Consider the following 12,344-nt stretch of genomic DNA (forward strand, 5'->3'; position numbering starts at 1 on the left):
TTAAGCATGGAAGTCAACAACATTGAAGAGACCATTACATTTGTATTGGGAATGTACTGTATTTATTGTAGAAGGGATTACTTCACATTGTATTATGCATATAATGCAGTATACTTTACCTGACGACTCACCAATACTTTATTTCCTCTGCTCTATCAATCGCTACATTAAGTCTGAAACTGCCATCCTAGAAGTCATTTGAGGGACGTTGTGCAAAACAAATTAGTCAGCGATCGAGTGGTCTCTAACAAATGTAACCAATCAGAGTATCAAAGTTGATAATGTCTTCATGTAGGCTGGCTCTGACCTAACCTAATGTAGCAGGTATAAAAGAAATGCCTGAAACAAGATCCCCTACATACTGGTCTTCAGAAGAAAATAAAAAGAACTGTCGGGGGAGGTTCTCTTCTGAACTGTTCAACCAATCCAGTAAATGTGGAGGGAGGAGTTAAAATGGAGTGTCGCCTTGTTAACGTCCAAAAGTGGAAGCGATATCACAGGCTCTTTCCAAAAAAATGAAAAAATGACAACACATTATTTGGCATTCATTTCTATTGGGCACAAAATAATCTGAAACACAACCAAAACAAACAGCAAATCCCCCAACAAATTTGTAGTCACAAGCCTGATGTAGTCATTGCGTGCTATGAATATTGGACCAAATACTCAACTTTTTACTACTTCAATACACATTAGTGCTCCCCTAAAATGGGGTGACTATGTACAAAAAGTGCTGTAATTTCTAAACGGTTCACAAGATATGGATGAAAAAAAAATCTAAAAATAAAGCTGACTGCACTTTAACCTCGTAGTCATTGTTTGATTTCAAATCCAAACTTTTGAAGTATAAAGCCAAAATGAAGAAAAAAAATGCTTCACTGTCTCAATAATTACAGAGGGCACTGTATGGAAAACCAATAAAAACATTACAATTGTGTGTATCATCAAAGATCACTTGAGGACTCAAATGAATGATCTTTAAGTCTACATATCCATTTTCAGAATGGGCACCACTATAAAGCCAATAGAGTAATTTTGTTATGGCATGACAGGAAACTAACATTCTGCAGCATCACAAGACAGACCGCAGGCAACAGTTCAGCCTGGCCTGAGCTTCTCTACATACTGAGGAGTTTGGAATTATTGGATCCCTTGACAAAGATGAACAAAAAAGACTATAAAAAAAGAATACAAATACTGAACTATATAGTATACTAAAAAAATGAAAATGGATATTATTTTATACTAATACATTTGCTCAGAGAAAGAGATTGTTTAACATATAAAAAAATCTCAAAAAGATAGGGATCAAAATGATTGGATCCCCTGTTTTAAATAATCCAGCACCCTCCCCTTGCTAGGACAACACCACTGAGCCTTCTTCTATAATGTTTTATGAGATTGGAGAACACATTGGGAGGGATCTTATACCATTCCTCCATACAGAATCTTCCCAGATCCTTGATATCCATCATCTGCGCTTATGGACTACACTGTGGTGGAACTTTGATGTTATGGGACTATATTGCTTCCACTGGTCCTTGTAAAAGTCAACGGCATCATGAACTTTACCAAGGACCAGGACATTTTAGCCAAAAAAGCTGGTTGCCGCAACTGGATCTTCCAGCTAGACAATAACCGCAAGCACACATCAAAATCCGCTCAGAAATGGGTAATTGACCACAAAATCAACATCAGGTCTCCAGACTTGAACCCGATTGAAAACCTGTGGTTTGAATTGAAGAGGGCAGTCCATAAGTGCAGGCGAAGGATTTTTACTAGACCTAATCAACAACAACAACAACAAAATCGGAAGAACCATATGCCTAAACAACACAGCCATAAGAGCAGGTCGGGGCTCAGGGTTGGAATATCCACTGCAGTGTCTAATGCAGTCTAGTTTTATTTAAACCATCCCAGCAGCTACCTTAGAAACATAACTTTGTTCTCTGCTTCTCCCAGCATGCACTTCGTAGCCTATAGTGTATGGATCATTTGATTGAGACCACACTAAATAGCCTAGAGGCACACTTGATATTGCACGCCCAGCAGAGAATCAGAGATGAGGGGCGGCATCGGGCACATGTCCATATATACACTTATAAGCAACTCATTCTAAAACACTGAGAAATACAGACATTTCATCAATTACAAATGACAAAAAATGTCCCCTGAACTAGATTTAAAAATAATAATAAACACTCCTCTGGACTGAAATGTAAAAAGCATTCCTCCAGGTACCCATTATGTAAATGTGGATCCATCCCTAAAATAAATACAAAAATGTTGCATACAATATAGCTCAGTTTTTGTATTATTTATTTCATACAGTCTTTTTTGCTCATCTTTATCAAGGCATCCAACAATGCCAGACCCCACCGTAACATAACATTACATTACCACACAACACCCAGTGTTGTCATTGTTCATCCTGCTGTTCCTTCATTTGCTGTAAAGACCCATGCTTTCTGCCTATGTGATCCTCCAGGTACTTGCGACGGGTGAAGCAGCAGCCGCACACCTTACACTTGTGTGGCTTTTCTCCGGTGTGCGTACGTCGGTGCGCGTTGAGAATACTGGTCTGGGTGAAGCTCTTGGCACAGTGCTCGCACTTGTATGGCCTCTCCCCAGTGTGCATTCTCATGTGGATGTTGAGGTACTTCGGGTTGACAAAACTCTTGTTGCACTCTGTGCACTTCGTCTTCTCTTGCTCTGCCATATTTGGCCCCTCACTACCCGACACGTGTAACTTCAGATGCATCCGCAGGTACTCCGGCCGATTGAAGGCCATGGCGCAGTGTTCGCAGCTGAATGGTTTCTCTCCGGTATGAATCATCTTGTGGCGGTCCAGGTGGGACTTCTGGATAAAATGCTTCCCGCACACATTGCACAGGTGTGGCCTCTTGTCCTTGTCCGTGTGGGAGTACATGTGGCGTTTGAGGTATGTGAGGTGGGTAAACTGTTGGTCACACTCATTGCATATGAAGTCCTTTGTCCCCTTGTGGTGAACCTGCATGTTGTGAATCTTCAGGGTGGTTTTGCTGCCGTAGTCTTTGCCACACTCTTCACAGTGGTAAGGCTTCTCCCCTGTGTGATGCTGAAGGTGCCTACTCAGCGCAGCCCTGTTTGGCAGGACCTTTTCACAGAATCTGCAATTATGAAGTGTTTTCACCCTTATCCTTTTCTCTATAGGTGGTGTGAATCTTATTCTTGGTGCCTTCAAACCCGTGGCACCTTGCTTTTTGCCTCGCTTTTTAACAGTGACGTTTTCAGAATCTGACTTCATTGTGTTCTTGCTCTTGGGTCCTCTTTTTCTCTTTGCAGGTAACATCTCCTGTTCAGTCTCCTTCTCTGAATGGTCAGAACAGTGCCACTCCTCTTCACTTAAGTCTTTAGGCTCAGTCTGGGAGCCTTGGTCACTCTCCTCACTTAGGTCCTTAGACCTCCTCTGTCTTTTTCTGAGGGTAGTGTCTTCAGCTGCAGCGTGTTCTTCCATCTTGAAGTGGGCACTTTCAACTTCCACCATGTCTTCGGAGTGAGTCCTGGTTCTTACCTTTTTAGACTTGCTACGTTTTTTTCTAGGGGGAGTTTCTTCAGCCTGTTCTACCAATTCATAATGATCACTTTCAGCTTTGTCCTCTCCACGAGGCATAGTTCTTTTTAGGGGGCTGCCCTGCTTCCTCCTCTTAGAAGCAGAGGCCACTTCAGTTTCCTCCTCCACAACTTCCTCAGGCTCCGCTTCAAATACATTGAAGTCACTACGTTGCCTCCTTTTTCTGGGGGAAGCCACCACAGTTTGTTCATCTGACAAATTGTCATTATCCTCCTCATTGCAGCAAATATTGGTCCTTTTCTTTTTTGAGTTGCTATATTTACATTTTGTTTTTGTGCTCTCTTCTAGGTGTTCACCAGGCTCGGCCCCTGAACAGTCATCACAATCCTTTGAGGGAGACTTTGTTCTTGTCTTTTTGGAGCTGCTTATTCTGTTCCTCCTTTTCGGTGGGGAGGCCTCCTTGTCGCTCTCCTCCCCAGAACCAGACACGGGAGAAAAGCCCCTCTCTTGTTCTTTTAGAACATTAGAATGCGTCCTGGGACTTTGCCTCCGGGAGTTTCTCTGAGGAGATCTCAGCTGCCTCTCAGAGCTTTGAGGAGTGGCCACCTCTGGCTGTTGTTCTTCATGATAGGAAACCGGTTCTGTGGGAAACAGAGGGGTGGTTTTAGATGTGTTTTTTATTTTTATAATTCCAAAGTTATGAAAAACAACATGAATGAAGGAATTACATTTTATTTTCTTGTCAAATCGCCAATTGGCAACCCATCCCTTATGGGATTAATTGACACAAACAAACATTACAATAATTCACTATGGTAATTAAATGATCATTCTTCTTCCGGTGTTCTCTGCAATGCGCATCGCATAAAGAGTAAAAAATAAAACATTTAAATAAAGACAATCTAAGGTAAAAATCTATACATAATAGTAAATTACATCCCTAGAGCAGTAAAATAATATACATACATACAGATGAAGTCGGAAGTTTACATACACTTAGGTTGGAGGCATTAAAACTCGTTTTTCAACCACTACACACATTTCTTGTTAACAAACTATAGTTTTGGCAAGTCGGTTAGGACATCTACTTTGTGCATGACACAAGTAATTTTTCCAACAATTGTTTACAGATTATTTAATTTAAAATTCACTGTATCACAATTCCAGTGGGTCAGAAGTTTACATACACTAAGTTGACTATGCCTTTAAACAGCTTGGAAAATTCCAGAACATTATGTCATGGCTTTAGTAGCTTCTGATAGGCTAATTGACATCATTTGAGTCAATTGGAGGTGTACCTGTGGATGTATTTCAAGGCCTACCTTAAAACTCAGTGCGTCTTTGCTTGACATCATGGGAAAATCAAAAGAAATCAGCCAAGACCTCAGAAAAAAATGCGTAGACTTCCACAAGTCTGGTTCATCCTTGGGAGCAATTTCCAAACGCCTGAAGGTACCACGCTCATCTGTACAAACAATAGTACGCAAGTATAAACACCATGGGACCACGTAGCCATCATACCGCTCAGGGAGTTGACGCGTTCTGTCTCCTAGAGATGAACGTACTTTGGTGTGAAAAGTGCAAATCAATCCCAGAACAACAGCAAAGGACCTTGTGGAGATGCTGGAGGAAACAGGTACAAAAGTATCTATATCCACAGTAAAACAAGTCCTATATCGACATAACCTGAAAGGCCGCTCAGCAGGAAGAAGCCACTGCTCCAAAACCGTCATAAAAAAAGCCAGACTACGGTTTGCAATAGCACATGGGGACAAAGATCGTACTTTTTGGAGAAATGTCCTCTGGTCTGATGAAACAAAAATAGAACTGTTTGGCCATAATGACCATCGTTATGGTTGGAGGAAAAAGGGGGAGGCTTGCAAGCCAAATAACACCATCCCAACCCTGAAGCACGGGGGTGGCACCATCATGTTGTGGGAGTGCTTTGCAGCAGGAGGGACTGGTGTACTTCACAAAATTGATGGCATCATGAGGGAGGAAAATTATGTGGATGTATTGAAGCAACATCTCAAGACATCAGTCAGGAAGTTAAAGCTTGGTCGCAAATGGGTCTTCCATATGGACAATGACCCCAATCATACTTCCAAAGTTGTGGAAAAATGGTATTGGAGTGGCCTTCACAAAGTCCTGACCTCAATCCCATAGAAAATATGTGGGCAGAACTGAAAAAGCGTGTGCGAGCAAGGAGGCCTACAAACCTGACTTAGTTACACCAGCTCTGTCAGTAGGAATGGGCCAAAATTCACCCAACTTATTGTGGGAAGCTTGTGGAAGGCTACCCGAAATGTTTGACCCAAGTTAAACAATTTAAAGGCAATGCTACCAAATACTAATTGAGTGTAAGTAAACTTCTGACCCACTGGGAATGTGATGAAAGAAATAAAAGCTGAAATAAATCATTCTCTCTACTATTATTCTGACATTTCACATTCTTAAAATAAAGTGGTGATCCTAACTGACCTAAGACAGGGATTTTTTCCAAGGATTAAATGTCAGAAATTGTGAAAATGAGTTTTAATGTATTTGGCTAAGGTGTATGTAAACTCTGACTTCAACTGTACATACACACTGTATATATATACACACATACATAACATATACAGATAAATAAATACAGAAAACAAAGAAACAGAAGTCACTTGAACCCAGTCTGGCACAAAGAGAAGATTCATATGGGAGACAAGCCAATACACAATCTATATACACACGCCATTAACCACATAGAAGATTCATATGGGAGACAAGCCAATACACAATCTATATACACACGCCATTAACCACATAGAAGATAAATACTTTTAGAATTTAATTACAGGTAGCCCTTTTTCTTTTATTCCAGGCTTCATCTAAATATTCTCGCAAACAGAAATACACAATGGACAAAAAAAAATACATTTCAATTTTTACTCATCGCTTAGCCACCTAATGCCAGGATATATCTGGTGGTCTGTCTCCTCATCGCTCAGCCACATAATGCCAGGATATATCTGGTGGTCTGTCTCCTCATCGCTCAGCCACATAATGCCAGGATATATCTGGTGGTCTGTCTCCTCATCGCTCAGCCACCTAATGCCAGGATATATCTGGTGGTCTGTCTCCTCATCGCTCAGCCACATAATGCCAGGATATATCTGGTGGTCTGTCTCCTCATCGCTCAGCCACATAATGCCAGGATATATCTGGTGGTCTGTCTCCTCATCACTCAGCCACATAATGCCAGGATATATCTGGTGGTCTGTCTCCTCATCACTCAGCCACATAATGCCAGGATATATCTGGTGGTCTGTCTCCTCATCGCTCAGCCACATAATGCCAGGATATATCTGGTGGTCTGTCTCCTCATCACTCAGCCACATAATGCCAGGATATATCTGGTGGTCTGTCTCCTCATCGCTCAGCCACATAATGCCAGGATATATCTGGTGGTCTGTCTCCTCATCGCTCAGCCACATAATGCCAGGATATATCTGGTGGTCTGTCTCCTCATCGCTCAGCCACATAATGCCAGGATATATCTGGTGGTCTGTCTCCTCATCGCTCAGCCACATAATGCCAGGATATATCTGGTGTGCTTTCTGGAATAAGAGCAAGTGTATATCGTGGCAGAAAGGGCAGTAGAGGATAAAATGAGTTTCATTCTCTATTTCTTCCAGGTCACAATAGTTACATAGTGTTTCCTCTTCCATTTCACCACAATACTGACCTGTTTCAATACGCAGAGGCAATATCCCTGATCTGACCTGTTTCAATACGCAGAGGCAATATCCCTGATCTTACCTGTTTCAATACGCAGAGGCAATATCCCTGATCTGACCTGTTCCAATACGCAGAGGCAATATCCCTGATCTGACCTGTTTCAATACGCAGAGACAATATCCCTGATCTGACCTGTTTCAATACGCAGAGACAATATCCCTGATCTGACCTGTTTCAATACGCAGAGACAATATCCCTGATCTGACCTGTTTCAATACGCAGAGGCAATATCCCTGATCTGACCTGTTTCAATACGCAGAGGCAATATCCCTGATCTGACCTGTTTCAATACGCAGAGGCAATATCCCTGATCTGACCTGTTTCAATACGCAGAGGCAATATCCCTGATCTTACCTGTTTCAATACGCAGAGGCAATATCCCTGATCTGACCTGTTCCAATACGCAGAGGCAATATCCCTGATCTGACCTGTTTCAATACGCAGAGGCAATATCCCTGATCTGACCTGTTTCAATACGCAGAGGCAATATCCCTGATCTGACCTGTTTCAATACGCAGAGGCAATATCCCTGATCTGACCTGTTTCAATACGCAGAGACAATATCCCTGATCTGACCTGTTTCAATACGCAGAGGCAATATCCCTGATCTGACCTGTTTCAATACGCAGAGACAATATCCCTGATCTGACCTGTTTCAATACGCAGAGGCAATATCCCTGATCTGACCTGTTTCAATACGCAGAGGCAATATCCCTGATCTGACCTGTTTCAATACGCAGAGGCAATATCCCTGATCTGACCTGTTTCAATACGCAGAGACAATATCCCTGATCTGACCTGTTTCAATACGCAGAGGCAATATCCCTGATCTGACCTGTTTCAATACGCAGAGGCAATATCCCTGATCTGACCTGTTTCAATACGCAGAGGCAATATCCCTGATCTGACCTGTTTCAATACGCAGAGACAATATCCCTGATCTGACCTGTTTCAATACGCAGAGACAATATCCCTGATCTTATCTGTGCACATAGCGATCTCTTGCTTTTAGGTAGGTTATACATAATATATCTCACACACACCAATTCACCCTTAATCAAACAAAAGGTTCTCAATTTGGGTTTTTGATTCATCTCCTCCACCCATTTTTTTCATATTGCATCATCAGTTGTTTTTTAATCATATCTATGTCTCCCTTCATTTTGTTTTCATACAGATGTTCACAGTCAGACTGTTGAAAAAGGTCAGACATTTCAGTTGCCCAGGCTCTCCTATGGATAGATCCCATTAAAGAACTTTACTAGCTATTCTGGCAGTTGGCATATCCAACAGTCTATTCCAAAGTCTCACCATACATGCCTTCCATCTCACCTCACAGGGTTCCCAGCCCATATCCCCAGTTATTGCAAGTATAGGTGCAAACTTGTGGACACCTAAAAAGTAATGTACTGCTCTGTTGTGGTCATGTTCGTTTTTAAAATAACTCTTAGAACCCTACACTCCTGCTGAATAGTGCAGAGCAGGACACAGACATGTGTGATACAGTTTGGAATACGTAGCATAACCAATATCCTTGAGTGTTTATGTTTTTCCTATAACTCCAAGAGCTCTACTTGCTGAGTCGGCTAGGGCTGATGTTCCGTATAGCGAGGTAATATGTTCATCAATAAAAATACCCAAATATTTATAATTGCTAGTAAACTCACAAATGTCTTCACCAAAATGAAACTGAAAAACTCTTATCTTAGTACCTAGTTTTCTAAAATGCATTATCTGTGTTTTTGTCAACAAGTTGTAAAAAAAACATTTATCATTCTAAGATTATTTCTGGAACATCTCTATCAATACGGGATTTACGGAGTTGTATAAAACATGTAGATACAAATATCTTTAATGATCGGTATTGAAGATATTATTTAATGAGTGTAAACTGCATGGTGGAGAGAGCATTATGCTGTCATTTTGCAGTGTAGAGTAGAATGAAATACAAAGTGTAGTTTCTATGGACTAAATGTGTTGTATTTCTCATTAGGTTTTCCAATGATAATTAAACAGAAACTGTTTCAAACAAGAATCCCCAATGAAGTTATGATGTATTCATTTAGGCCTCACTAAGGTTGACCAGACTTGTGTGCAGGGAATAGCCATATATGTGCCTCTGTGCTGTTCTATCAGGTATTATAAACTGGGTGGTTCGAGCCCTGAATGCTGATTGGCTGACACCGGTGGTATATCAGACCGTATACCACTGGTATGACAAAACACGTATTTTTACTGCTCTAATTACGTTGGTAGCCAGTTTATAATAGCAATAAGGCACCTCGGGGGTTTGTGGTATATGGCCAATATACCACGGCTAATGACTGTATCCAGGCACTCCGCGTTGCGTCTGGCTGAAGAACAACCCTTTCGCCGTCGTATATTGGCCATATACCACCCCTGCTCGGGCCTTACTGCTTAATTAACTCAGGCTGCAGTGTAAGCTTAAAAACCCGCCTTGCACTCATTGCCTGCTTGCCTGATGATTCTGCGTTTGATGAAACATAAAGCAGCTAATAGCTAGCTTGTAACGTTAACATTTTATGGATACATTAGCAAGCCACTTACTTCTTTTCGACCTCCGTGTAGCAGATTTATTCGAAATAGTTTTTACAATATCGGTAAGGTATAATTTCATAAACTTCCACTCTACCTGCTCACTATCGCCCATTGTTGTCAACAAGCTACCAGGCTGGCGACAAGACGAGAGGAAAGCAGGACATTTTCAAAATAAAAGTCCCCCACGTAGTAGAAACGTGTCAATAACCTGTATTTATTCATGATATATGAAAAATAATTGTCAAAACATTAATAATGATTCATATTTGTTCATATTTAAGTGACATTTGCATTAAATTGTGGGTTTAAAACATGTCCCAAGGTCAAATAAAGAATAACACATTTCTGTATACAGCACATACAAATATTGCACTGTACAGGAAAAACTATAGATTGTGTGTCCATAAAACTAGATTCCAGTCTACTCACTACAATTCCTAGAATACAAAAAGCTAGGCCATCGGAAATGTTGCTGGCCCCTCCATAGCTGCCAATGCAATTCACTGTATATGAAATACTGTACATGTTGGACTGTAGAGAAGAAACTAAACTACGAGTCTGGAGTAAACGTTAGGGGGGAAGGGGATACTCAGGCAGGTCTCTACTAAATCGTTTTGGAGGGGGACTTTGTCATACAGACTGTTGCTGGCTTTTTACTCCACCCCTTCATAGCCCACAATGCAATTTACTGTAAATGGACTGTGGAGGGGAAAAACGTACTACCTGTCTCAAATAAACTGGGGTGGAAAATACTCAGTAGGGTCATTTTTACCCTTATTTTACCAGGTAAGTTGACTGAGAACACATTCTCATCTACAGCAACAACCTGGGGAATAGTTCGAGGGGAGAGGAGGGGGGATGAATGAGCCAATTGGAGGCTGGGGATGATTAGGTGACCATGATGGTATGAGGGCCAGATTGGGAATTTAGCCAGGACACCAGGGTTAACACCCCTACTCTTGCAATAAGTGCCATGGGATCTTTAGTGACCACAGAGAGTCAAGTCCCCCGTTTAACATCCCATCCAAAAGACAGCACCCTACACAGGGCAATTGGGATATTTTTTAGACCAGAGGAAAGAGTGCCTCTTACTGTCCATCCAATACCACTTCCAGCAGCATCTGGTCTCCCATCCAGGAACCAACCCTGCTTAGCGTCAGTGGTAAGCCAGCAGTGGGATGCAAGGTGGTATGCCGCCATCTCTAAAAGCCAAATATAATTTGTTTTGGAGGGGAACTTTGTCATATAGACTGTTGCTGGCTTGTCCCCTCCATAGTCCCCCATGCAATACACTGTATATTAAATACATATTGGACTGTAGACAGAACAAAGTTTATTACCTGTCTCAAATAAACTGGTGTGGAAAATACTCAGTAGGTCTCTACCAACCAAATATAGTATTTTTTTAATGGGGACTGTGCACTGGCAGAGGGGCCCATGAGCTTGTTTAGAATGACAGGAAATTAGCTTTCAAAATGCAAAAGTTTCTCTCAGCCTCATCACAAAATGTGTAGAATAGCAGCAAATTAGCTCAGGGATTGTTGAAAATCAGGACAATCCTTGTCCGGCAGGGAAACGTTATTTTTATAGTTGAGAAAATAGATTTTGTGGCATTATTTCAGCTTAAAATGTACATTTAGGGGAATTTTATAAGGGAAAATATTTGTTTTGGGAATTTGCGCTACATCACTGGGACTGTGTTGTACGGCCTACAATACACTGTATATGAAATACATATTGGACTGTAGAGAATAAACATTACTATCTGTCTCAAACTGGGGTGGGAAATACTCAGTAGATCTCTAGTAACCAAACACTGTGCCCCCATTGTAAGCTGTTTGACCACAGTAAAAGTCCAGCAACACTTCCTCTGACCTAGCTTTTGTTCAAACTCATCTGTTTTGTATTCTAGGGACTCTAGTGAGTAGACTGGATCCTGGTTTTATTGACATACAATCAATAATATGTTCCTGTCTACTGTTATATTTTTACCATATAGTGTCCAGGCACTCCACTTTAAGCTGTTTGACCACAGTAAAAATTCAGCAACACTTCCTATGACTTAGCTTTTGTTCAAACTCATCTGTTCTGTATTCTGGAGACTAGTGAGTAGACTGGATCCTGGTTTTATGGACACAGAATCAGTGGTTTTCCCTGTACATTGCAATTTGTTTGTGCAATACAACACAAATACAGTGACTTTTCTCAAACATTAAATTATTTCAAAATTGCATGCTTGAACAATAGCACCAGTAAATTAACATGAAGTATACAATCAAATAATGATTATTTATTTCTATTTTTTTAATTGTATATTTTTTACCAGTAGGATATTGTTATGTTCTTTACATTCATTAACTTAAGCTCCAACCATTTCTCTATGTGCTCCACTGTATAATATTATTTATCTTATAAAAAGTAATAATTCTCTTTAGTTAAAAAATTCTCCCCAATG

At 40.9% G+C, this 12,344-nt stretch overlaps 1 protein-coding gene across 1 annotated transcript; it reads right to left on the bottom strand.

The window, feature by feature from the left end:
- Positions 1–39: 39 nt before the first annotated feature.
- Positions 40–10,032, bottom strand: LOC106611661 (uncharacterized). Its single transcript, XM_014212102.3, has 2 exons — positions 9,899–10,032; positions 40–4,194 (listed from the first exon to the last, which is right to left on the bottom strand). The coding sequence occupies exons 1-2, from the start codon at positions 9,999–10,001 to the stop codon at positions 2,420–2,422; spliced, it is 1,878 nt and encodes a 625-aa protein (XP_014067577.1). The 5' UTR covers positions 10,002–10,032; the 3' UTR covers positions 40–2,419.
- Between the last annotated feature and the right edge of the window lie 2,312 nt (positions 10,033–12,344).

The sequence above is a fragment of the Salmo salar genome, chromosome 09, assembly GCF_965601325.2.
Source record: "Salmo salar chromosome 09, fSalSal1, whole genome shotgun sequence".
NCBI lineage: Eukaryota > Metazoa > Chordata > Actinopteri > Salmoniformes > Salmonidae > Salmo > Salmo salar.

What these genes read in the sequence shown, in the direction of transcription:
- LOC106611661 (XM_014212102.3), bottom strand. Translation starts at nt 10,001, where the DNA reads ATGGGCGATAGTGAGCAGGTAGAGTGGAAGTTTATGAAATTATACCTT. An exon ending in TACACGGAGGTCGAAAAGAA is followed by an intron (nt 4,195 to 9,898) that starts GTAAGTGGCTTG and finishes TGTTTCCCACAG; the next exon opens with AACCGGTTTCCTATCATGAA.